Source organism: Nipponia nippon, unplaced genomic scaffold (assembly GCF_047370975.1).
Source record: "Nipponia nippon isolate SJK-2023a ecotype South Korea unplaced genomic scaffold, ASM4737097v1 scaffold_9, whole genome shotgun sequence".
NCBI lineage: Eukaryota > Metazoa > Chordata > Aves > Pelecaniformes > Threskiornithidae > Nipponia > Nipponia nippon.
The window spans coordinates 49426851-49452662 of record NW_028262413.1 but is presented as its reverse complement, the minus strand read 5'-3'; the positions used below and the strand labels follow the sequence as shown (position 1 = coordinate 49452662).

The 25812-nt window shown below is 48.3% G+C and overlaps 1 protein-coding gene across 8 annotated transcripts in view; it reads right to left on the bottom strand.

The window, feature by feature from the left end:
• The window catches only part of PPIP5K1 (diphosphoinositol pentakisphosphate kinase 1), a 51510-nt gene that overhangs the window by 14779 nt on the left and 10919 nt on the right, over positions 1 to 25812 (bottom strand). For 6 of the 8 annotated variants that reach the window (XM_087744867.1, XM_087744869.1, XM_087744868.1 and 3 more), the window contains exons 10-27: positions 25193 to 25314; positions 24634 to 24735; positions 23317 to 23403; positions 22794 to 22869; positions 22170 to 22279; positions 21098 to 21183; positions 20586 to 20714; positions 17257 to 17378; positions 16315 to 16497; positions 15254 to 15395; positions 14407 to 14630; positions 13269 to 13396; positions 12667 to 12781; positions 11112 to 11219; positions 9667 to 9783; positions 9190 to 9354; positions 7980 to 8070; positions 2689 to 2811 (exon numbers count right to left, since the gene is read on the bottom strand). In XM_087744867.1, coding sequence (XP_087600993.1) covers positions 2689 to 2811; positions 7980 to 8070; positions 9190 to 9354; positions 9667 to 9783; positions 11112 to 11219; positions 12667 to 12781; positions 13269 to 13396; positions 14407 to 14630; positions 15254 to 15395; positions 16315 to 16497; positions 17257 to 17378; positions 20586 to 20714; positions 21098 to 21183; positions 22170 to 22279; positions 22794 to 22869; positions 23317 to 23403; positions 24634 to 24735; positions 25193 to 25314 — 2230 coding nt within the window. The remainder of the gene's footprint in view (positions 1 to 2688; positions 2812 to 7979; positions 8071 to 9189; positions 9355 to 9666; positions 9784 to 11111; positions 11220 to 12666; positions 12782 to 13268; positions 13397 to 14406; positions 14631 to 15253; positions 15396 to 16314; positions 16498 to 17256; positions 17379 to 20585; positions 20715 to 21097; positions 21184 to 22169; positions 22280 to 22793; positions 22870 to 23316; positions 23404 to 24633; positions 24736 to 25192; positions 25315 to 25812) is intronic. The other 2 variants (XM_087744874.1, XM_087744873.1) reach the window with 2 other exon arrangements.

Below are 25812 nucleotides of genomic sequence, written 5' to 3'. Positions count from 1 at the left end.
CCCTACGCATGCAATCCCTTAGAAGTGTCCAAGTCCTGGAGCTGCAGTCAGCCAGCTGGTAACCATCTCCATTCCACCCCACATCTCCCCCTTGCCTTTACAGCACATCGATTTAAATGGTAATGCAACATAGCTTGCTGGATCCCTGGCTTCAGACAAGCCAACTTCAAATCACAACCACCAGCAGACCTTCCCTCAGCCTGAGGTTGGGACACAACTTTCCACTGAAGCGCTCCTTAGCCCTCTTCCAGCCCCAAGCGAAAAAGACTTCAGAGATAAGGGCCATTTTAACTTCACTTGAGCAAGTGTTTGATGAAGTGCTATAAGCCATGCACCACACCTTGAAGCATCACAGCCATGAAAAAATATCAAAGAGTTCATGCAAAGATGTGCTCCAGAATCTGAAGGTTTTTAAACAGTATCAGCCTGATGACTGTGAAAAAGGCCTTGACACAAATGTACTCCAAGAGTCTGCTGTAGCTGCTGTGTCACTTACTGTATTCAGCTCTAGTGATGGTTGGTTTAAATGCCATTGTTCAGCATATCATTGGTGCTCATTTATGCAGGAACATGCAGATCAAGGGCTTATTTCACATTCCAGACTACCTTCCTGAGCAGCTAAACGCCCTTCTGCCTCCTACTTGTTTTTCCAAGCCCCCCGCTTCTTCCTCACAATTGCTCTTATTGCAGCAAGGCGCTGGTAGCACAGGGTGCCATAGCACACTAAGAAACACGAAAAAAGAAGTGTAACACCAAGATGAACAATTCTGGGCTGTTAGTCACACACTAATTAAGTAAGTCTGCCTTTTAAGTACTCGAGGGTACAACTGCGTCCCAGCATGCAGAGACCTTGTCACTGAATTTAGGCTAATGCAGCAGGACCCTGCTCTGGACCTGGAATGTGAGTAGCCAGTCGCAGGCACACTCCTGCTACATAGCCTCCAGAGAAAGGCAGCACAGCACCAGGACTGAGCAGAATCTGTTCTGTTCCCAGCTGGGTGCGGAGTGAGCAGTCTTTGATGCTTTCCCCCGAGAATTAGTGCTGCCTTGGATTCACGCTGCTTGCAGAGTTATGGAAGAAAAGCAGCCAGAGCCCTTGCTGGCCATTTCAGCGGCTCTCCTGGTAGTCACACCCCCGTCTCGTGCCAAACACCATGAGCTTATTCTGGGACCTACGAGTAGCCAGCGCTTGCTGCCTTGAGCCGCTCAGACTGGTACAGCGGGGTATCACACCCTCCCAGTTCACCCTCTATCACTCACGGCCTGCTGTGTGCTAGGGAGCTCCCTGAAGAGGGGAGAAGCAACACCGTTTTCTCTTACACAGTGAAAAGCAGCACAGAAAGCCAGTATGCATAACGGTCTCAATACAATTCTTGAAGTTCCAATAGGTCTGAGAATTGGATAGCATCTTTCCACCCTGGTTTGCTAGGCCTTTTTCCTTGTCTCAAAACTGGACAAAAATCCAAACGAACCAGCCTCCTGTTTTCCCCAAAGGCCCCAAGTTACTGCCTTAATCATCTCCCCACCTTGTAATCCACCAGTGCCAGTATTCATTATGATCCCGATAAGCAAAGCACTCAGGCTCTGTAAAGTCTTGATTAAAACACCATTTGTTAGAACTAAGAGAAAAAGGAAAACGAGAGGATAGATAATCTCACAGATGCTGGGAAGCCCGAGTTGTGCGACATTAGGTGGATGTCCAGCTAGGGCACAGCATGCTGTGCAGATCCTATCCATGGAGTGGTTTGTTCAATGCTGCTCAACAGCGCTCCAACAAGTGGTATGTTAATCAGTACTTACAGAGTCTGAGTGCCTTTCTTACCGGGAGCACAACGGACACTTGCGCTGGTGCGTTACACCCCTCCAGCTCCTCCGGGATACCTCAGTCTCTCCCTGTGCTCCAATTTCCTTGACAGCAGCACCACGCTCTCTGCTTCTCAGTGCGTAACGCACTAGTACTAACTGCGGATCAGTCTGCGGCTGGCAACACACCTTCACCCACGTGCACTGGGCAACATCTACACTAATGACCCGAATGTATTTTATCAGATTGTCTTGCTGAACTTCAAGGCAATTTCTGCAGAACTGCACAATAACTAGACTTTCCAGTCCTTTTGCAGTATTTAATCCAAGCATCCCACTTACCACAAGCATTTCAGGCACATTACACTTGCTTTCTGACAGCTACCTCGGACTCGTCCGTGTGCCCAGCCCTACTCTAATACCCATCGTACCCACCCCCAAGCATCTCGTTCTGCCTTTGGGAGGCCTCCATCTTCCATAGGGTGAGGATTACTGTCTCCACAAAAGCTTCATTTAGCATCATCAAGACCACCAAGGTAAGCAAGATGATGGGATGCGCTGGATTTCCATACCAGGACAAACCTATTTAATATCTAGACCAATAAATCCTCCTCCTCAACAGCAAGGAGTATTAAAATGTCAGACCAAAATCAGACCCCAGCAATACCACACATCAGCATAAAGCTCCTCGCACAACGTCAGCTCCTGTCTTGTCCTAGCAAGGATCACAATTTCTTGGGATATGATAAAATGCATTACTGTAGATGCGGCGAACGTTCACATTCAACTGTCATTCTTCTTAGCAGTCTAAGTCTTTGCCTCAGTAGCATCCTGAGACACCAAAGTCCACACATTAACCACCTGCTGCATGGGGAACACACATACCGTCTTTGTATGTCAGGCTGCTGGCAAACTTTTTGCCATGGCTGCGTGCGTAGTCCTGGAGGTTGGGGGCACTGGAGGAGCCTCCCAGCACAGTGGTGCTAAACAGGCCGGTGCATTGTGACCCTGGAAAGGCATGGAAGGTGTTAGTATTATATCTCCACTGCATGCAACTACAGAAAAGCAGGGTTAGTCAAAGAATGAGGAATGAACTGGCCACTTCGCAGGCAATCTCAGGAAAAAAAAATGATGCCAGGGAGCACAGGGAGGCAGTATTCCCCATTCTAAATTCAGTAGTGCCAAATGCACAACAGGTAGCCCAAAACTCAGCACCAGGAAAGTTCTTAACTCCGTCCAGGGGTTTATTTCCATTTGGCTTTCTTGCCCTGACCTAGGAGAAACACCCTGACACCCCCTAGTCAGCAAATCTACATACTCATGTCAGAAAAGCCAGGATGCCAAATCACTGATGTTCATACCACAGGGCTTCATTGCTCTGCTCTTCTGCCCTTTCTCTTTGGAAAGTTCCTTTTTCTGTAGGACACCAAGAAGAAGAAAGGACTGCGTGATCTGTTGATCAGCAAATGTGCATTAATCGCTCTGTAAAGTAGTACGGAAAGCAACGTGACCAGAGAGCTTTCTTTCACAAGCTGCTGCCCACATGACATGTCACATCCACTTGGTCATGTCTTGCTACTCCAGAGCAGGTCCAATTGCTTCATGCACTGCCCTTGCAAAGCACCAGATGCGCACACAGCATGGAACTTTGCTCACCCTATGGCAAGGAATATGGCATGCAAGATGGTCTCAGGCCTAGGAGGGCAACCTAATACCAGTGGCTTTGGCAACTGCTGGTGTTCGCTTCTCCAAGGCACAGTGTTCTGCAGAGCGACTTGACTTTTATGTGATATTTAGGGAACACTGGGCGTTTGAAACAGGATTCTTTCGACTGAGGAAAGCAATTGTGAGTGAGACAAAACCTTATTATGGGCCAGACAAAGCCAGCAATTGGCTATAAATTCTCTGCTAAACTGTTTTGATGCTGCATTCTGTACTGAGAATACCAGCTGCTAAAGCCAACATTACTCCCACATACAAAAGGCTTCCAGAAGCAAGCAGGTTGATCTTATTCCACCTTGTCTGCCAAGGCAAAAAACCTGACATGCTGCCTATTAGTATTTAACTAGAACAGTGTAACTGTTACTACTGTTAAAAAGATCCTGCCTATATTGCAAGCAGCTCTTGATTCTAAAATACAGCATCATAGCACGATTTAGGTTGGAAGGAACCTCCGGAGGCTTCTTTCCCAATGCCCCAGCAGGGCCAACTTGGATCAGCTTGCTAGGGTTTATCCAGTCAAGTTTTTAATACCTCCAAGAAAGGAGATTTCACAACCTCTCTGGGCCCCTGTTCCAATATCTGGCATGCTCATGGCGAAAAATTTGTTCCTCCCAGCTAACTGGAATTTCCCATGCTGCAACTTGCATCTGTTGGTTCTCATTCCATCGCCACGCGCCTTGGAGGGCAGTCTGTCTCCATCTGCTCTGTAACCTCCCATTTAGGTGGCTGAGCAGCATTGAGGTCTCCACTCCCCACAGCTTCTGATCTGAACAAGCCCCGCTCTCTCAGCTTCTCCTCACAGGTCGTGTGCTTCAGCCCCCATCCCCTCCACTGCCCCTCAATGGGCTTACCCCCACTCCATCCACACCCTCTTGCACTAGGGAGCCCAGGACACGACAGCAGTACTTCAGACGCCGTCTCACAGGAGGTGAATAGAGGGGAAGAACCAAATCCCTCAGCCTGATGGCTGTGCTCCTGCCAACCCAGCAAAGCATGCCGTTGGCCCTCCTCGGTGTAAGGGCACACTGCTGCCTCACGTCCACTCCTTGCTCTTCAAGACCCCAGCTCTTTCTCTGTAAAGCTCCTTTTTAGCCAGAGCTTCTTTGGAGAAAACACACAGATCCTGTTATTCACACGTAAGCTCTAAGCTGACAATATCTGCTCCTGGGAACAGCGGGGGATGACCGAAAGAGTTCTCATACGCACTGAACTTAAGCTGCTCCACCACTGCGACACTGCTGGTCGCTTTCCACAGGACAGACTCGCACATACGTGTCCTTGGGCAGACAGACAAAGAACTCTTGCCTGCAAGGTGACTGATACACAAGTCTTAGAAAATTTCCTCCTAATGCCTTACATTGAAGCTCAGTGCTGACTCAGCTGAACTGGAATCTGTCAGAATGCAAACAAACTTTTGTCAAGCAGCAGCCAGGATGATGCACCTTCCATGGCTTAAAGACAAACAAACAAACAAACAAACAACCCAACAGACTCATTTACTGGCAGATTAAAAATGGAACAGAAGATTTTTATGACTTTCTGTCTTGAGCAACCTCGTGCCACTAATCATTAAACTAAGGATAACCCAGTGCTTCTGCTATCCTACAGCAGGCAGAGGCATTTTGTCAGCACCCTCAAGCCAGAAGAGAATTACAAAGATGACTACGGATGACAGCAGTTGTCTACAGTGAACTCTAGGAGACCACTGTAGCCAAAGTTAACACACACACACACACACACACAGAGTCTAAAGAACATAATGGTACACGAGCCATTTGGATTTAAGATGTAGCAACATTTGCTAGAAATTACGTATGTGCTGGATCTCTTTTGTGTATTTAATTTTCAGATGTACATTCAATGTTTCAGATGTTTAAAAAATGGACATCCCTTATTTCCCTACAGGAATGTGAGTCTCGGCACAAAGCTTCATGCCCACCGGCAATACACCACCTCTACTGCTCAAACAGCAAGGAGCGATTTTAGCCCGTTTTGAAGTGTTCTTGCAAGCAAAGAAAGGCACTGAAACTTCCCTAGGCTTCTCAAGCTAGAAGCATGCACACTATTGCAGACAAGCCACAATAATGCACTTGCTCCTGCCCAGAAAAACGTGGCATACTCCAAAGCACCGCTGCGCATAGACAAAGCAAGCTGCAGCGCGCCCCTTTTCCAAACAGACATTTCAAGGCATTTTTTAAACGACAGTAAAGACACAATTCTGGCAGGTATGGCAGCAGGGTTATTACTGGAGTTCTGTCCTGCTCCCCATTCTTGCATGCCTAAACATACGAGGTTATACCTGAACAGACGTTCTCCCAGAGAATCCATTCTCCCAGAGATAACGACAGCCAGCCACTGACAACGTCAGGCAACAGGAGACAGGCTCGATTTCAGAAAAGCTCAGAAACACCAGGTAGTATCTGAATGAACCCCCTCATAGCACAGCTGCTGAGACAAGTATTAAAGCCAAAGTTCAAGCTCCCGTGAGTTCTATCTTATTTCTCCCAGAGAGAGCATGTTTCAGATCCTAAAGTGGGAAGAAATTAGATTGCTACAAAACAAGCAGGAAAGGAATCATGAAGATTCCTTGAAGAGCTTGACTTTTACAGGTAAAGAGGCATCCTTCTTCTTAACATTTCTCAGGTTAAGAGACATTCACAGAAACACAGACACCCTAATAACCAGGGACTGTGCAAGCTAGCGTCGCACCACAGGTCTCTCCTGCTCCCCTTCTGTGCCTGCAGCTGCAAGGCTCTATAGAGAAGAACGATGGCTGGGCTGAGTTTCCAGCTAGAGGTTTACTGTCACAGATCAGGTCTATCCATTCCTACTCAAAGTTTTGTCTCTGCAGAGCTTCACAGTTGGGAGAGTGACCAGCAAAGGCTTCCCAGCAAGGCAAGTCAGGCAAGAACCTGAAATTAAACCTGCCAGGAGCACATTTCAAGTTTTGTTGTCAAGGAAAAGTAGTACTGTACAAGGGTCCAGCAGAGTAGTAGTCTTCTCTATTGCCAAAACAGACATTCCTCAGAAACCTGGAAAAGGCTGTAGTAAATAGGCTGTAATATCTGCTTTCCAGAGCACATGCCTTCTGGTACTCAGACATCCAAACAGTGAAGACAGTTTGCATGTAGCGTTTGACGTACTCAGTAATTCTCCGAGCAGATGCACTTCCTCGACTATGTGCCGTCTCAGAAATTCTCGTCTTGATTCACATGGATTCACTGAGTAACCATGGGTTTCTTCAAGCCTAAGCAAGGCAGTCTATTACAGCTTACTTAATCCTGCAGGCGGTCTGTGAAAGGCCAAAGTAGATGCACCACATGAAACAGCACATTCAAAATCCACTATGGCCAAGGCTATTGTGCCTTTATGAAAATAATACGCATCAGCCATTCCTTCTTAGATTTTTCCAACTGGCTGGGAGCATAGCTGGCAGACTCCAGGGATACTTCCTAACCACTCTGAAGAAAAAATTCCCTTTACTTGATTAGAATTATCTTCCAAAGCAGCAGCTCATTCAAAAGTGACAAAGAAATGATCAGGCCTTTCAGAAATCTCTCGGCTGCAGGATGTCCACGTAACAGAGTAAAGAACTGATGAGTCAGAACTGCTGCAAGTCTATGGCCGTGCCATCATGCAAAAATGATTTTAAAGAAAAAGCAAGTGGGCATAACTTGGGCATTTCCACCTCCTGGTGCTTATTAGTCATCGGCAAGATCTAGGTTTCACAGCTATCTTTGAACCTCATGACAGAAAAGACAGCTTTTCAGTTTCCAAATAGATCTTGCTTTAGCAAAAATATTTCAGGAAGAATTTCAGCTACTAAGACATAGTTTAGGTTAGGATGACAGGGAATGGTACTCTCAAGGACAGGCAGAGAACACCAAGTGCCCCAAAATATTCTCTTCCGCTGGCTACCATGCAAAGAATGGCTAATCAGGGATTCCAGCTCAATCAGAGAGCTGTCAAACGCCACTGCAGACGACAGATCTGTTCCATACAAGAGATCTTTAGGAAGCAAGGGTAGAAACGTAATAGTCTTATGTGAAGAGCAGCTTTGCATGTAAACTACTGTTTTGCGGAACAGAAAGCATGCTAGTTCTCACGTAAAATCAACTCTTCCTACTAAGTTCAGAAATGGTATAACAAATGATAACAACATGGAACCAGAAGGCCAACCTGCAAATATGCAGCTTGCTCTGTTGCTCCCATACTATAAAGGATGAAAAGTGCATCTTCTGTTGCTAGAAGCTGAAGGAGAAGATCATACACAAAAGGAAATACAATAAGATAGTCTCTACAGTGGTCTAAACAGTATCACTAAAAGAAGACATAATACACACAGAGAGACATACAAGGAACTTAAGCCGGATGTATATGTGGAGAGACAGACAGATGCCCACAGAAATACAGAGGTACAGGTGAGCAGGCCGGTTACAGGTCAAGTACAGTACCTAAGCCACTTTGCTTCATCTCAGAAGACTGCCTGGAATAAGTGCTGAAGAGGCGATAACCTCCTGATTTGGAAGAAGATTCAGATAGCACCTGCAAAGACAGATAGTATAATCAGTGTCGTGCTCTAAGTCACCCACTGGTCTCAAAAGCCTTTATGCATCAATTGAAGGTAAGGAAAAGTACGTCTCTTCCTTAAAATCACAGTTCTCAAGAAGCATAAAGGTTGTCATATATGCCAAGATTGTGACAGTGCACACTCAATTTTAATTTCAAGTTTGTGTTGAGTTGTGGAACAGTGGAGGTTTCAAAAGCATGAAGGGACTCGTGTAGTGAGCTCCCTGTCTCCCAAGACTCTTGCTGGGATCACTGGGACATAGAGTTCCTCTTTAGCAGCAGGGAAGTATATCCCCTTTAACTCAGGATGTGCCTGTTACAAAGAGCCCCTGAGTACTGCATGCAAAGATTACATCATGAGCGACATAGAGATGGAAGCCAGCTAACAAATACCTCAAGCCCTAACTCTCTGCTTTCACTGGTGCAGAAAACAGAGAGTAAAAATGCCTGTGAAACCCCTCCAAAAGGAGGGGCCATTTCTAGAGCACTTTGAAGGTGCCAGCCACCGGCGGACTGTGAAGCTAGCCTTATGACGCATACGGCCCCGAAGGAGAGAAGTAAGAACAGTAAAATCAATCTTTGTTACTTTAGCAGATCAGTGAACGGGACAGTTCTAAACCCCGGGACAGTTTAAACACTCTGCAATAAAACCACCAGTCAGCAGGGACCCCCGATTTGCATGAGATCTTAGATGGGAGACTGGAACAAGAAATGTGGAGCTGAACTGTGAGAGGCAGAGGCTGGAGTCTAAAGGGAAGGCAAAGATGTCACCGTGGCTAGGTGAAGAGGTTGCACGCAATCTCATCGCTGGCTACGTTAATGCCTCTACAGAGCACGTAATCCAAATAATTCCTGTGTTTCTCAGGCATTTCCTTACTTGCTCTTCCTCATCAATTCCTCTGACCTGCGGTTCCCCTGTTCTTCCTCAATAAGGAAGAGTTTGGGAGGTCTGCCTTCCAAAAAATCCCTCTTCAACTTCTGCAGATCCTTTCCTAGAATCAACTCAAACTCTGGCACGTTAAAAGGAATGCCAGGAAACCAAAACCAAGCAAAAGACCTTCATTTGAACAACCAAGGGCGCCATCGCATCGTTACCTCCATGGACCCTGTCTTCCGGTTCCTGATCAGCGGTGATCTTCGCTGAATGCTGACCGGCTCGGAAGGCTGCGGAGACCTTTGCTGTGCACGATCTGGCTCATCGATGCCCTTCTCTTTGGAGAGGTCCTCCAGGCTGCCCTGGTCTGCTTTCTTGTCCTCATTCTGCAGCAGGGAAACATTGACACTTACAGGCACGAGGCCTTTGCAAGCACTGCCCAGGCACTGACTCCAGCCTTGGACCTCCCAGCTCTGCCGAGCTCAGAAGGATACCAGCATTCCCAAAGACTGCCCTGACAAACCCTCGGAGTCAGGCAGGGAACACCACCCGCTAACCGCCCACAGGCACAAGAGAAAAGTCAGAGAAAAATTTGCTGCTGGAGATGGGACGGCAGCAGAGCCTGGCAGAGCAGCAAGGCTGCCAACGCGCTCGCCACATCCGCAGCAGGGCAGCCTGCGCCCAGGCAGCGTGCTCACCTCCGCGGAGGCAGGCCGAAAGCCAAACCCCGTGGGCACGTTTCTGTCTTCCTCGCAGCCTTTCACGCCAGGGCTGAAATGCAGCTCCACATGGAAACGCTCTTCTGAAGATGGGTCCTGTGAACGTGAGGCACAGGGAATAAGCAAATAAATAAAAATCAGTCCCACGTCAGCATAGGCCATGGTCTGGACTGGGGCCACCCTGCCATGCCAGTGCAGCACGCATCCCAAGCGCATCCTTTTGGAAGGAAAGCGGAAGCAACAAGAAACCATGAACATAACGGCTCTGGGTTTGTCTCATCCAAAAGGACAGCCCTTATTAGCACACAGCTGAGGCATTCAAATTGTTGTTATTTTGTGACAACAGCCACCAGAGGACGGAAACAGAATTGGGCTATATGTGTGTGTATATATATATATATATGTGTGTGTGTATATATATATATACACACACACACACACACAAAAACCTAAAACATAGCCCCTTCTGATCCACTCCTGTTGCAAAACCAGCATGCACTGGGACAGGGAGAGACTGGTTCCCTCCTGGACCTTTAGTCTGGTTGTTCCAAGATTTAAGTAACTCTCTCTACTATTAATTTTTTTTTCTTAGGGGAAGCCAGAGCTTTTGCAGTATCTGGCACTAATGATGTAAACCCAAAAGTTTCACCATCTCTACTTACTAACAGATTTACACCACTCCTAAGAGCTCCACTCAGAGTTTTGGGTTTTTTTTTGACAAACGGGACTAGGAAATATTTCACTGCTACCATTAAAACCCCACATCAGCTCTGTGAATACAAGATCCTAACCCTACGGTGTACGGAGGACAGGGACTGCTCCCCTCGCCCGCTACGGCCTCCCGCACCGCAGGACCTGAGCACAGGACCTGGATTCAGTACGTGCAGTTTGGTGCCAAACCCACCTACGGTCATCACCATCAGCTTCCACATTCTGGCTGGTTTTTAAATGATTCTCCTTACTTCCTGAAGATATCAGTATATACTTCCCTAACTATATCAGTATATTTTTAAAATTAAAAAAAGTTTGCGAATGTGGAATTCCAGGATATTTTCTAGAAATATTTGGAGAAAACTGCCAAATAGAATTTGTTTTTTATTTATTTTTTCCTACTGTTCATTTGTAATTAAGATTAAGAAGCAGCAAATTACTTTGCTTTAAGAAATGCTTTAAAATAGACAGTATTGATTACTTAAGTTTGGCATTACTGCTCAGGGTGGCATTCCGCTTACATGTAACAAGCATTAACTGCATCACTGCCTCCCACCTAAAAATAAAAACTAGCAGTTGTGTTAACGATCTGTCCATCTTTATTCACAGGCGGAGACAGCTCAGGTTACAAACTTCCCAGCTGAACTCATCTCTCGGGGACTGCGCCGTGCATCACGGCAGGAAGGATTTCATCCTACGGCTACATCCCTCACCTTGTTGTTGTCCTCGTAGAGCATGATAACAATCTGGGTCATGTAGTTCAGCTCTGAGATAGCACTCAAATAGTCCATGGCTCTCTTCCACTGCTGGTCTTTGTTTTCCTGATATATACACATAAACAGTCGCATGGAATAAGCAACAGCAGACACCTTGCAGCGTTCAGTGAAATGCGTCTGAGAGAGGTTGTCTCTCCACAAGATAACAACATTGTCAGGACAAAAACCACCTTGCTTAACTTGCACGAGGAGAGATGACCTCGCAATGAGGGCGGGGTGCTTACAGTAAGGAGCAACTGCATAGAGGGACACTACAGCTACCCGTACAATCCACGTGCAGATCTGAGCACATCCAGCTGCAAGCCCCCTGTGCCATGCTGACTGGAGAAAAGCATAGCCCACGGCAGGCTCCCAAACACAGTCGTTCCCAAAGTGGCCTACAGAATGCAGTATTTTAGAGAAATCTCAAAAAAAGCACAAGGGATGAACTTGTGCTCAATAAGGGACCAAGTGCAGCTGCTTTTACACGATGCTGAATGAAAAGTCTACAGAGCCACGCCGGACCCCTGGACTCCACGAGGCCGGGCAGCCCACCCCTCATTGCTTCCCCAGCACTGCTAGGGAATGGCCATACCTGCAGTGCCACTCATGCTGCTGTGGAGCATCTCACCACCCTGATGGACGTGAAATGAACCCCACCAGTACAAACGAACCCAGATGCAGCCTAATATCCCTGTGCTGGCAACCCAGCATCCTCTGACACTCAAGTCGGGGAATAAAGAGCATCTTCTTCAGTGAGCAATTCAGAGGTACTTGCACGATCACTGCCTGCAGGTACACTGAGCTTCCACAGACATCAGAAATCATGCCTGCTAAGCAAGCCCAAACAAGGCATTTCAGAACACCATGCTTAAAAATGGGAAGATCAATCTGAGAGCCTCTCAAGGAGTCTAAAGCAGAGCTTTTCTCAGGGTCTGCATGCCAACTGCTTCAGGAAGCAGGTTAGGAGAGCGAGTGAAGGTTGGATTGGATGAGTTAGTCCCCTAAAAATGTGCCATCTGTCCCTCTGGTAGAGAGCACCCCCTATGCATTTGCAACCTCAAGTCACTTCCTCTGCAAACTGATTTTCTTGACTTAGAATTGACTGAAAGTCACTAAATAACAGGGCCAAGCTCTTGAAATAAAGGGTTGAAGGAAGGAGGAAGAGAGAAATTCCTTCATCCCCATTGCCTCATACTGCTATCCTCCTGCACAGGTAAGTGGTCTACTCATCTGAAACCAGCAGGACAGCTCTTGGAAAAAACATGCCTCTGCACAAGCAAGGCAGGCGGTGTCAGGACTGAGGAAGAACAATCCTCCTACAAGCCAGAAAGGCAGGAGGCTGCAGCATGCAAACACAGCAGAGACGGAGTTGGCCAGAGGCCACTGATGCACACCATTACTGGGGGAGCTGGCTAGAGGGGCAACCTACAAACATACACTGTCCACCTTGCAAAGGGCCACCGAAAAAAAGCAGGGAGGCTTACTCTGTGAGCATTGCTGGGACACTTACATCCAGGAGCCCCCCATAGCGGAAGATACTGAGCAGAGAGTGCACGTGGCTCTCACTGGTGAAGTAGAGCCGTGTCCGAACGTGGCGACCTGGTGACAGAACTCCTCTTGAGTACCTAAACCAAAATCAGCCCAGTGTTACTCACAGCCTGCTAATGAATTGCCATCTATCATACAGCAGCATCTCTGCACGCTTAATGGAATTAGAGAACCCCACACTGGGAACTGTCAAAGAGCAGCAGGAACAGAACAAACAGTGAGAGCACTGGGCACAGGAGCAGCGAGTTTTATGGCATCCTAATGGAGACGCGTGGTGGGGCAGAGGTGGCCTCATCATACCAGCACTTGCCCCTTGCAGAGACAGGGATGAAGGCACCACCATCCAACTACAATGGCTTTAAGCGCCTGCGGCACCATGCTCCCGCTCAGCAGTCTCAATGGGCCTTTCCATCTCCCTTCTCGTTCTAGGAGCACCAACATGCCTCCCTCTTGGTGTGTCCTTCAGTGTATGTTCAGTGCCTCCTTCCACACCAGCGCGTGGCCCCCACACACTGCTCCAAAGCTGCCCTCCCCACCAGCAGCAGCATGCAGCACAGTCCTTACAAGGGATGTAGTTTGTTGACGGACTCATCTTCATGGGTTCTCTGTAGGTCCAACTGGATCTTTTTAATGAGAGGAAGACAAAAGCCGATAGCAATCTCCAGTTTCTCCTCCTTATTAATCCCATATTCCTGCAGGAACAAAACAACAGATACCCTTGAGCCCTGGTTCTTTGCCACATCCTCACATGAAAGGAGGCTGGACTCCAACAGGCCTGTCCGCGGGCACCGCTGCAGTTAAGCAAGGGCAGAAAGGGAAGTGTCACTCAGCACCATTTTTTTCCCTGCATATTGCAGAGGGTAACAGAGGACAGAGACTCCTCCAAGAATCCCAATCTGTCTAGACATGACTGTGGTATCCTTCCAACAGCTGAGAGGCACAAATACCATCAGGGAACCTCCCCTCATGACACACAAACTTGTACCCTGACCTGGCATTAATGCAACAACTGCTATTTGCAAAGATAAAACTTGAAGTGCCATGCTGGAAATAGCCAAACTGCATCTCATCAGGAACAACGTGAAAAAGTTTAGAAGACCACTTCTGCTCTACACAGGCACAAGTGCAGTTGGACCTTGTGGGTAGAAGCTCATCCCACATAAACGAAGCATTTCTGCCAGCAGCGGGACAGAACAATGGTGAATACAGAGATCGGTTGCACGTGGCCCTCCTTTCCCCTCCCGTGTTCATGGGCACAAACTTGCTGAGAAGCAAGCCAACTACACAAACTGAACAAGTTCTAGCTTGACAAGAATAACAAACTTGCCAGAACAAGCCTTCACTTTAACACAGAAATCTCTCTTTCCCTGTGCAATCTCGTCTGTGGGGAATGGGATGTTGCTACGGCACACGCACTCGGCTCGAAGCTGTGCTATAATGCACTACGATGAACAGGGACAAGCTGCTGGGTCCGCTGTTCATTATTCTGATGCTGTCAGAATCCTCACCCAGGAAGCCAGCCTGCCACATCTTAAGTCATAAATGGTTATGGCCTTATACAAACACTAAGAGACATCTCTGAGAAATACCTGTGATACACTGCCTTGAGGTAACGTGCAAGAGAATCGAGAAAAAAAACAGAGAGGGAAAGGGTCAGAAACTGACACCACAGACATCGTCACACAGGCAAGGCAGGCTATACCTGGGGTATGATCACATCTGCCAGGGCTTTGGAGAGTTTGAAGAGTTCAGCTGTGCCTTCCAGTTTCAGCGCACAGTTGTGCTGTACGTCATACTTGATGCAGTCATAGATATCAGGGATCTTGCTGATGTCGTAACGCCCATTCTTCATGCGGAAATCTCGCTCCAGCTTACTCCAGCGTTGCAGCATCAGTTCTAAAGTCTCACTGTGGTACAGCTGCAGGTCTAAACAGCAGAGAACACCAAACCACATTCACGTGCTGACTCCTTCTGCGTAGATTTCAAGTGACAGCTAGGATGGACTTCTCCCAGCACAGAAGGGCTCCGATTATTACGTTGCCCACAGGCATCACTGGCCCTGCTGCACGGAGTTTTAACCTGCAGCAATAAGCTACTTCCAAAATACTCGAGAAAAGTGAAACTGCTTGCCTGTTGGCTTATGTCTGCCATAAATCGTGTGAAATGTCCCACAGATGCCTTTTTAAAACCTCTGCACTGTTATTAGGAAAGTTCTTAGAGGTGAGCAAATCATGACTGCAAAACGTGCTGGTTAGAGTCTTGAGCTCCCCTCCAGCAAATGCTTGAAAAAATCAGGCATCCCTCTCCAGGCTATGCTGCTGCTGCTTACATTCACTCTAAACCCAAGATGCACATATCGTTTCCTTTACATTACACCTCTCTCTAACAGTTGAAAGTGGAATAGGAGCCTTCTACATCAACAGCACATACAGAATTTCACCTTAGAATTCTCTCCTACAGACAAACACAAACCATAGTGGCGTTTGGGAGCTCTGAAGATGCAACAATAAATGAATCTGCTCCAGACACTTTCCAGTTCTGATGCTCACCTGCAGATTTTGGGTCTTCCAGACGTTTCTGTATCTGGGAGGTGAGATTCTCAATCAGGGTGAACACCTGGTTACAGACCTCTACTGGGTTCTGGATAAATGTCATGGAGTTGAGCAGAGAAGCACTGCCTGTAGGTGCTAGCTGAGAGGAGATACCAGCAGAGATGAGTTAGTATCTTTACAAACCGGGAACACAAAATGTCTGCCTTTTGCAGCTGTACTGCCTTCTTACTAGGTACAAAAGTTGTGCGCCCAGAAGAGCGTAATAAGCTGGCCTATTCCTAGGGGTAGTTAGGCATGTTTTAAAAACTTCCTCAGGACCAAAGTCAGAGGGAGCAAACAACTGATCCTGTCAGATCAGACCTCCCTCCGCCTACAACATCCACTCCTGCCTCACTTCGCTTCTGTGCTTCAGCAGAAGGGCTTCAGAATTTTTAAGCAGTTCTTTGAGGTGAGAAATATGTTCCTTAATGGTAGTGGATTTCAGTTCAGTAATCAGATCTCAGAGTCTGGGAGAAAAAATGTTTTAGGGACTTGCTGGAGAAGCAGCTATAGTGCTTTTACTGGCTGCTGTGCTGGATGTAGCCCACGCTCTCTACTCTGCAGTTATCAGACACTGATAGGACCACGAAAGGGTTTGTATCCAAAAGATCTGTTCACACAGGCACAGAACACAGATCTAAACTCCGGCAAGGCGTAGTCCCTGTCCGCAGCAACTGGGATTGTTCTGGGCAGCATGCAGTAAACCACAAGGACCCTTCTTTTAGCACACCCATGAGAATAAAATGCACTGGGACTTCTAAAGGGAGAGGAGGGTACCATGATGATTCTTGAAGGGGACAGTGGAGCAACACTGAGGATTTCCACTTGGAGAAAGGCAGGGGCTATTAACCTGCTCTTTCCCTCCCTAAGTTCTGTTTATATCCCATCATTTTGACCTGAACCGATCTCAGACTAACCAAACTGCTGTTCACATACCAGCAGGCTTCACGTCAAACCGCTGGAGCAATGCTATTCTCCTTCCAGACACAGGAAGCACTAAAGCCACCCAGGTGCTTTACCTTTTCATAATCCTCTTCACAGAACTCAGCATCCTTCTGCATGATTTCATGCAGTCGTGCCTTCACTCTGTGTTGACAGCTGCTAAGGGAATCACTGTCACTGTCCAGGAGACCGTTCATGTTGGCACTTTTCACCATTTGCACCAGGATGGGGGTCAGCTCTCCTTCCAGGGCCAGCAGACCCTAAAGCAACAGAGGACAAGATTTCAGCTATGTGCAACCCAAGCCACAAACATTTCTGGTAGTTTCATGGCCAGCCTTCAGTCAACTTGAGTGAAATCTGAACTGTCCTTGAAGAGCAGTTCTACAGCAACAGCACCTACGGTCACCAGTGACTCTGGCATGCTTCTAGAGCTATTCGAGGCGACAGGCCAGCTCTGCCTGCAGCAGCCCCGGATTTGTCCAGGCAATCGTTGAGCAGCCAACTCTGTTGGAAAATGTTGATACAGCAGAGGCTCTGAAAAACAGCTAAGGTCACCACCTTGGCTCAAGCCTTAACTGCAGATGAACCTGTCTCCTCCCAGTCCCCATCCCACACTGCACCAAAGGCATTTCATTCCCCTTTGAAATCCAGCAGTCAAGGAATAACCCCTCTGGCTGGGCAGTCATCCAAGAAACACTCATTTTGTAGGCAATTAATGCTCAGCAACAGGTCTGATGTGCTCTAACATCAAACACCAGCAATACTCCATAAATAACTCCTTCTCCAGTCAGAGTCCTATCCTGGACAGGATACTAAAGGTAACATGCATGTGCAGCTACACTGGATTTCCAGTACCGCCCCACGTGCTTGCTATTAGCTTAGCGTACCACCGTCCTCCCAGCAGAGCGGGGAAGCTCCTAGGACAGCTCCTTCCTCATCACCAGAGGTTTTCCTTTAGAACTGGCATATTTGAAGACTAATACAGCAGAACTAACAGACGCCCAAAAAAGGGGAAGGACCTTTGCAAAAGCTGCTGCTGTCATCTGAACTCGTCCCTCGTCTGAGGCGTAGATCTTGAGATCGTGACGGTAGGTGCTGTGCAGCCTGAGCAAGCCACATCCAGGGAAACCAGCGTAATCACCTGGAACAGAAAACAAACTCAAAATTAATGTTCTGACACCTGCAAAACTATCAGCTGAACATACTGCTTTAGACAACAGACTTTACTGTAGTAACAAAGATATGTAGAGAATTAATCACTTTCATAGCCAGCATTTAGGCTGCTCCAAAATAGACAGTTCTAGCCATACGTGATGACTAGAAATCTGATTCAGGCTTTGCTTAACTTGGGAAAGTTCATTTTGAGGGAACAAAGTGAGCATTCGCCAGTCAAGTCTGATGCTGCCCAAATTCTGCAGCAACCCTCTCTGAACAGTCCACAGTTGTTCTGCTACCCTGAATACCCCTGTGCAGAACAAAGATGCACAAAAAAATTGCCTCCTTCTACTTGTTCTCTGCACGAGAGCAGGTACTGCTGCCATCAGAACTGCAGGCAGAGCTATTCCGGAGGGAGGCACCTGGCTTCCAAAGCATATCCTGCAGAGCTACAATTATCTTGCCGCACAAAATGCCGGTTTATTTATGACGGCTGAGTCAACCACAGGAGTAAGATCAGTAATGGGAGAAAGCAACTCATGCAGCTCTCAAGTCTGATCCTCCAAAGACAGTGCAGTGGTGACTGATTTGCTGCTGCCTGGAATCCCATGATGATTTTGCACAGTACCCAGTGACACTGCATGAGAAGATGGGAAAACTGCTCCCAGCTCTGAGCTCACAACTCAAGAGAAACACCCTGCTAGACCAGGACAGACACCAGCCAGAAGTCAGCTGTGTATCTGGACAAAGCCGCCATGTACCAACTGCTACCCAGGAACACAGCATCCCACTGCAAAATAAGATCTCTCCCTCTCCGTGAACAACCACGTGAAGCCCAAGTCTCCAAAGCCGGGATTCAGAAGGGCTGAAGTCACCTTGTACATGCTCAGACCGAGCTCCACCATGAGCAGGAGGGCAGCCACTCGGTGCTCACCACCTCTGGAGCAGCCAGTTCAGAACTGGCACAGACCTTACCTTAGGGCTCAGCCCAGCTTGCTGGTAACTGTGCTCCACTTGACCAGAGCTCTGCAGACAGGTCCCTTCTCTCAGGTTTTGGCTCATTACGCTGCAATCTACTCCCTGTACTTCCACTGGAATTGCCTCTCCTGCACACTGTCTTCTGCTCTCCCCAATCTCTCGTCCAAGTCAGTGGCTGATCCTCTCAGCTCCGGGCTTCAGAGATCCACAACAGCACCAGCAAGTCCTAACCTAACCTTAGCCTTTCTAACTCACCGTTCCCATCTTCAGGAATGGCACACAGGCCTTGTCATGAAGATCCTCTGTCCACTACTGCTCCTCCTCCTTTAGTCTCTGTGCACTGACAGTCTGCTTTACCTGTTGGCACCTTGCAGTAAGCAACAGCACGTTTTTCTCATCTTTTGGAAAGTTTATCCTCACATTTGCTAAAAATGTGCTCTTGAGATCACAAGCATCTGACCTCACAGCTCCCCTTCCTCGACCTGCTGGCAACACTCCTCCTAACGCAGCCCAGGATACCATTCGCCTTCTGTGTGGCAAGGGCACGTTCTTGGCTCATGTTCAACTTGGTGTCCACCAGGACCCCCAGGTCCATTTCTGCAAAGCTGCTTTCCAGCTGGTTGGCCCCCAGCATATATTGGTGCAGGGGGCTGTTCCTCCCCAGAGGCAGGACTTTGCACTTCCCCTTGTTGAACATCATGAGGTTCGTGCCAGCCCATTTCTCCAGCCTGTCGAGGTCCCTCTGGATGGCAGGGCCACCCTCTGGCGTATCAGCCACTCCTCCCAGTTTCGTGCCATCTGCAAACTTGCTGAGGGTACACTCTGGCCCATCTTCCAGATCATTAATGAAGATATTAGAGAGGATCGGACCCAGTTTTCACCCCTAGGCTACACCGCTAGTTCCTGGCCTCCAACTAGACTTTGTGCCCCCAAATCCAGCTGTTCAGCTAGCTTTCAATCCACCTCACTGTCTGCTCATCCAGCCCATACTTCATCAGCTATGAGGATGTTACCAGAGACAGTGTTGAAAGCCTTGGTGAAGTCAAAGTAGGCCATAGCCATTGTTCGCCCCTCACCTAAACAAGTCAGTCACTTCATTGCAGAAGTGTTGATTAAGCATGAATTCCCTTCGTGAATCCACGCTGACTACTCCCAATCACCTTCCTATCCTTCATGTGCCCAGAAATGGTTTCCAGGATTAGCTGCTCCGTCACCTTCCCAGGGACTGTGGTGAGGTTGACCAGCCTGCAGTTCCCTGGGTCCTCCTTCTTGTTTTTGAAGCTAGGAGTGACATTTCCTCTCCTCCAGTCCTCAGGCACCTCCTCCTGTCCCCACAATCTTTCAAAGATAATCTAGAGTGGCCCCGCAGTGACATCTGCCAGCTCCCTCAGCACTCGTGGGTGCATCGCATCAGGGCCCATGGACTTATGTACGTCCAGTTAGCTTAAGTATGCCCTGACCAGATCCTCTTCCACCAAGGGTAACTCGTCTTTATTCCAGAAGGAAATATTCTCCAGTTTAAATTAGCTTAATTAATTTGAAATTTAATTAAATTGAATTAATTACACATACAAGTCAAAGATAAGCAGTATCCAATACTGATCTCATCAGATCAATACAGTAGCAGTGTACTATTTCTGACTCTTTACTTGGATGAAAAGGCGATCTCAGCCTTTTTTTTTTTTCCCTTTTGGGCTCTTGTTGGTCTGTGTATGTACTAAATGCTTTTCCGAGTCACAGAATTATGGCAGAGAAAATACGGAGAAGGTACCTTCCTATCCTCCTGCCTCAAGGCAGAATTATCTGTATTCCAAGATAGATTTCCTCTGTTCTCTACATCTGACCTAAATTCCTTGTTAACCATACATAAATTTTGAACCGTATTTGCTGCATCAGAACATATCTTATTAGAATTGCTTCTCTTTTTTGAATACCGGCACATTAGTTGAAAGAATGCTATTGTGTTCCAAGACATACTGAAGTTTAACCACTGCAGCAGACATTTCTAGCCGGCTTAGGGATCTCTGGGTGCAAAACCCACTTGAATTATTCATCCTTACCAGGTCAACTCAAAAGAACAAAACCAGCGATGGCCTGAGTCACCCAGGCTGCACACAGCCCACAGATGTCTGAGCATCCCTCACACTGGTCCACCTGGGCTGGGCGGCCTGGCACAGTCACAGGACAGGACCGGAGATGCATGGGCAAAGCTTACCTTGGCCTCCAGGGTACATACAGCGAAAGGCTCGCCCCAGCTCTTCTGCCTGGACTCTTCCTGCTGGTGTCAGCTCTCCACCCCATTTAAGCACCAGGAGAAGGGATGGGGAAGGCTCTCGGCGAGCTTCTAGGAGACAAACAGGTACTCACTACCTCAGACCTCAAAGCTGAGCTTGCAGGGGGAGAGGAGGGGAGGAAGAAGAGGTTGTCATCAGCACCTTGCAGAGCGTTCTCAACACAAGCCTGACCCAAAATCCCCAGGTTGGGGGATATACTTGAAGGTACAGGCTGACATTCATGAAATTGGAAGCATAAGCCCTGTGGCACTATCCGGGGTGTACTGGCACGCTACATTATGCATCACTCCCACCCTTCATATGATGTGAGCAAAGATAAGCTATGGGTCACTAATTTTGCTTGCACGTCCAGAGGCCTATATAGGTAGGACAGCTGCACGCACTCTTGAACACCAGGCTTTAAGATCCTGGCAGCAACATCAGGTTTCTTTACCTTCCTCTTCACTCGCAGCTTTTGGATGTCCATGAGGCAGATAGGTCAGCTGAACCTTACGGTTGATGCCAGAAAAATGCCCATACCTGTCACAAGGAGAGGGGGAAACAAAAATTCAAACAAATCAACTCCACTCACCCTTTGCCTAGAGGTCCCTAGGCAGCACACAGCAAAAACACAGCACAGGCAAGAGACTTTCTGCTGCAACACCAACCACCATGGAACATGAACACTTTTGCCACCTACCTGTGACCCGGCATGCACCCCAAAAAAAGCCAACCACCCTCAAATGAAATGCAAAGACCCATTTACTTGCTCACTCTTCAGCTGGCAGCGCTCTGGGCTCATACCCCACCAGGGCTTTAATCAGCCTTAGTTCATTTCTGTCTGCATCTTTAGCAAGCACATTAATGAGATCACAGAAAAAAACCCATCCGCCAGCCGCGCTGAGGATAATAACCACATCGCTAACGAGCAGAAAAAGCAGGGGAAGGAATCATCGCAAAAATTCATCCTCTGCGCTCCACAGACATGGCCTGAGCGCAGACACTGCCTGCGTACGCCGCGGTGAGCTACAGTTCTGAGAGAAACCCGTCTCTTGTTCCTAAGATGCCAACACCACCCCATCGTCTTTTATTTTGGCTGTGCGAAACCTAAGAGGACACAAACATCTTTCCATGTTTTCCAAGCTCCTTTTCGTTAAACTTTTGGCACCAGGACAACCTTGTTTAAAACAAGATTTGTTCCAAATTTATCAAAATGCTTCATATCTATGTGGTCCCTACAGGACTACAGTTCCTCTCCCACAGCATAGGAAGCTCAGTTTTGCCTCAAGCTGTCTAGCCAAAACCCAGGCACACTTGGAACAAGAATCAGCAGCGGTTTTGATGCCAAGGAGAAAATGTCAAGCACGTGGCACCTTTCACGTACAGCTGCTAACAGGGGATGGAGGAGACTCTGACCTCTGAGGCGCCAGCTGGCCAGGACATCAGCAGCATAGCTTGTTTCTACATCGCATGCTGACCCGCGGCTCTGAGACAAACTCACGGTGCCCCGAGATATGAACCCTTACATCTCCAAGACGCTCTTCAGCTGTTCCAGTTTGGATTTCCTCTCCTCAATCTCGCAGTCACTGTGGGTTCCCAGGTCCACCACAAGCTGCCGTGCAATGTCCAGCACTTCCTGTGGGAGAGCAGACACTCTCAAGCATCCACCGGTTCTGCCCCGGACTCACCACTGTACTCTTGCAAGGCCTCCAGATGGCTTCACCCAGCATCAGGTCCACTCATCAGAGACACATCATTTCATAAGACACAGCTCAGGCAGGACAAACTTTCACACTGCAGCTTGCTTCACCCCCACCCTGTGCTCCAGCCCCGTTCAGAACCAAGCAGGTGCCTCCAGCTGCCCACTCCCTAGCCTGGACCCGTCTTTCACCAGAGGCAACCACAGCAGACGGGCAAGCTGCATCAGGTCATCCCCATCCTACAGTCTTCGCACCAGCCAGGAACAGTTTCCGTTCTGCTCTCATGCTATCACCCAACCGAGCGTGCACGGGGTGGGGAATGAGAAAGGGAGTGTTTGTGCGACAGACTCTTCCCTTTTGAGGGTTTCCACCCTCCAAAGAATTGCCTCGCGCTGGGATCCATATTACCTGCATGTCCCACACAGTAACCCCAGAGAGGACTCCCCTCACCTGCAGCTGCTCTGGTTTCTTCAGCTTCAACTTCCCTGTCTTGTAGCCATCATATTTCTCAAATAATTCGAAGAACCTGAACAGACAACAAAGAACCCGATCCATTTTCTGCTGTTTCAGTGCTACAAGAACTGTCATCCCTACATATGCATTCACGCCCTGCTCCTCCGGGAGAACCAGCAGGCCCACTGGCTCCTTCCTATGCTTCAGAAATTCTGAAAAAACAAGTGTTTCCAGCCACAGGTACGAGAAGGAAGCAGCCACTAGCTTCCCATGTAGCGGGGCGCTTCCCTTTGCGGCACCTAGCAGACCTTTGCTCGCTCTCCCAGTGTTCACACAGAAGGTGCCAGGATCCTTACAGGGAAAGGGGGCTCCCTCAACTGGGCAGAAAGCATTTGCTTGAATGGAGCCAGGAAAAAGCACTGCCTCCCATGCACTCAGCCCTTCTGCTCCTCCTCTCGATTCAGAAAATGGGCCCTCCTCACTTCCCAGCAGCAGAGCAGCTTCTTGCCTTGACTCTTACCGGGGATGCTTAACTTCCATCTTCATCTTCTGCTTTGGGGTGCGATCACCGTGCCGGATGACTGCAATAACACAACGAAGCTCCATCCTGGGGAAACACAAGATACCCCTGACAAATGTGCCCCCACGCTCCTGAACTGCCACCAGAAAGTAGCTTCCCACTGTTCTTTCAGTCCCATCCTTTTGACAGCCGCTTTCCACATCAGCGGCAGAACTTCTCCCAGACTAAACCAGGCACAAGTGCCAAGGCTGTAAAAGCAAAGTGCTGCAGACACTACCAGGTCATCTGGGTTCCTATCAGGGAAAAGCACCACAGTACCATAATATGACAGGCAGAACCACATCTGCAGCAGAAAGGACCAGGCTGGATGTTACAGAATCTACAGAAACAGCATTTTGAATTGTGCCAAGCTTGTTTTTATGCCCAACTTGTGTAATGCTCATAGGACCCCTTAGAAAGACCTGGAAAAAACAACTTGGTTCAGAAGAATGGTTATAGAGCTGGGGTCCTGTCTTCAGGCAAGCAGTAAGAGCTGTACCTAGAAAGACCCCATAGCAATCAGCCACCTGCAGGAACCAGTAGTTAGGCTGGCTAATTTCAGAAGGGCTACACGAGTGCTTTTCCAGATACTACAATATCCAACTATTTCTTAGAGGATCCCAGAGAAATGGGGATCAATTCTATCCATCTCGTTGCCACAAGGTGTCGGTGAAGCCAGCAGTCCTGTGAACACAAGGGTGAATACCTACTCGCAATCTACCTTTTCTGTAGCACCTACTTTGTTCACTTCATACAAGCGTACAAGTGCGCTGAGGATCACAAAGACACTTTTGCCTTTGGTCTTTTAGCCTTACGTGGTGGAAAACGAGTGAGGCCAACAGTATGAAATGAGGGTCTGCCAAGTGTACAGGTAATGTGAATACTTCAGCTAATTGTTTTCCACCCATTTCACTGGCAGCTCAAGACGCATTTTCTCCAAGTAGCAGCCTACTGAACAGTGAGCCAGCTACGGCGATGCCCTAACCTGCTTCCTGTGCTGCTCAAGAATTTGGGCCTTCTGAAAGCCACGTGAGCAGTTTCTGTTATTCCTTCAATGACTGCTCATCTGCATTCATCAAACCCACAACTAATTTACCATCTCTCAGCCCTTTCATGTGCATGGCTAAGCCTTTCCACAGGCATTTCAGGACTGCAACCAACACAGCAGCCGGAGAACACCAGGCTGCTGGGTGATCGCCTGTCCCTCGGACAGGGTTTGCACCTTGTCCCTCATGTAGCCATCACCGACATTCTTTTGAGAAGATGGCAGGTACTCACATGGTGCCTGAAGTTGTGGGGACAATGGGAATGTCTTCTGCCTCTGTTGGGATGGACCAGGGAATATGAAACTGGGGAGCCAATTCCCGCATTATTATATTTCTGGAAGAAATCAGAATACAAAACTCACAAGAAATTCCATTCCCTTTGTTCTCCACCTCCTGCTTAGTGGTCCAGTTAAAAGATTTGAAGAGAGCCACAGAACTTCTCCTCACTTTCCTCGCAGAGACACCTACCACACCATGGGCTAGTTAGGGCACCCCAAAGGGACACCAATTTCCCTCACATCACCAATACCGCAGCTGGGCTTAGCATCCAGTGAAAAGCCCTGTAAGATACACCTCGCTGTAGACAGAGATGGCTAATGCCAATGCAGGCAGGAGCTCCAGGGGCTAAAAATAATTGACTCATTCCTCCCAGAGCCAAGCCTTCACCTGCTGAACAAATGTCCCCATATGAACCACCTGCAGACTGCTCCGACATACTGATCAGGACTCCATATTCATTTTACTTTACTATGCGTTACCGCACCCGCTATCAAAACTTTACTTTTACATACCCGAGGATTTTGGCACAGTCATCGTAATACTTCATAGAGTTCTTCACAAAACTGAAGCCGTTCACATCGCAAACAAAAGAGTGGCCGTTTGCCCGCAGGAGGTCGAACCCGCACACAGTTTGCTGCAGGAGGAAGCAGAGGACGCGGGACTCAGGCGCGCTGTGGGGCAGCGCAGCAAGGGGACAGGGCTGCCCAGCCAAGCGGGGCGCGCACACAGACCCAGCCTACGCTGCCCAGTCCGGCTCCACTGGGGCTGCAGCCGTCCGCTCTGTGCCTACCTCGTGAGCCTTGAAGAAGTGTGAAAATACAGCCACTAGCCAGCAGTCGCAGGCCCTTTAGAGATACACCCTCACAGCTCTATCAAAAGGCCCAACCCACAAGCCCCCGGATTAAGCCGTCAGGGCCGTCCCCTACCTCCCTGAGCTCTAAAGGCTTAAGACAGAGCAGCTCCTGGTTCTCCTGCTCTTGCCTCTAAATCCAACCGTTTTGAACCAGACTGGCAAGTACAGACAATAAGTGGTGCAGGCAAAGACATCCATCACTATGTGGAAAAGGCTACAAGGCAGAACAAGCCCACAGCTGTATCAGCACCACTGCATGGGTTGCAGATTGCAGTGGGG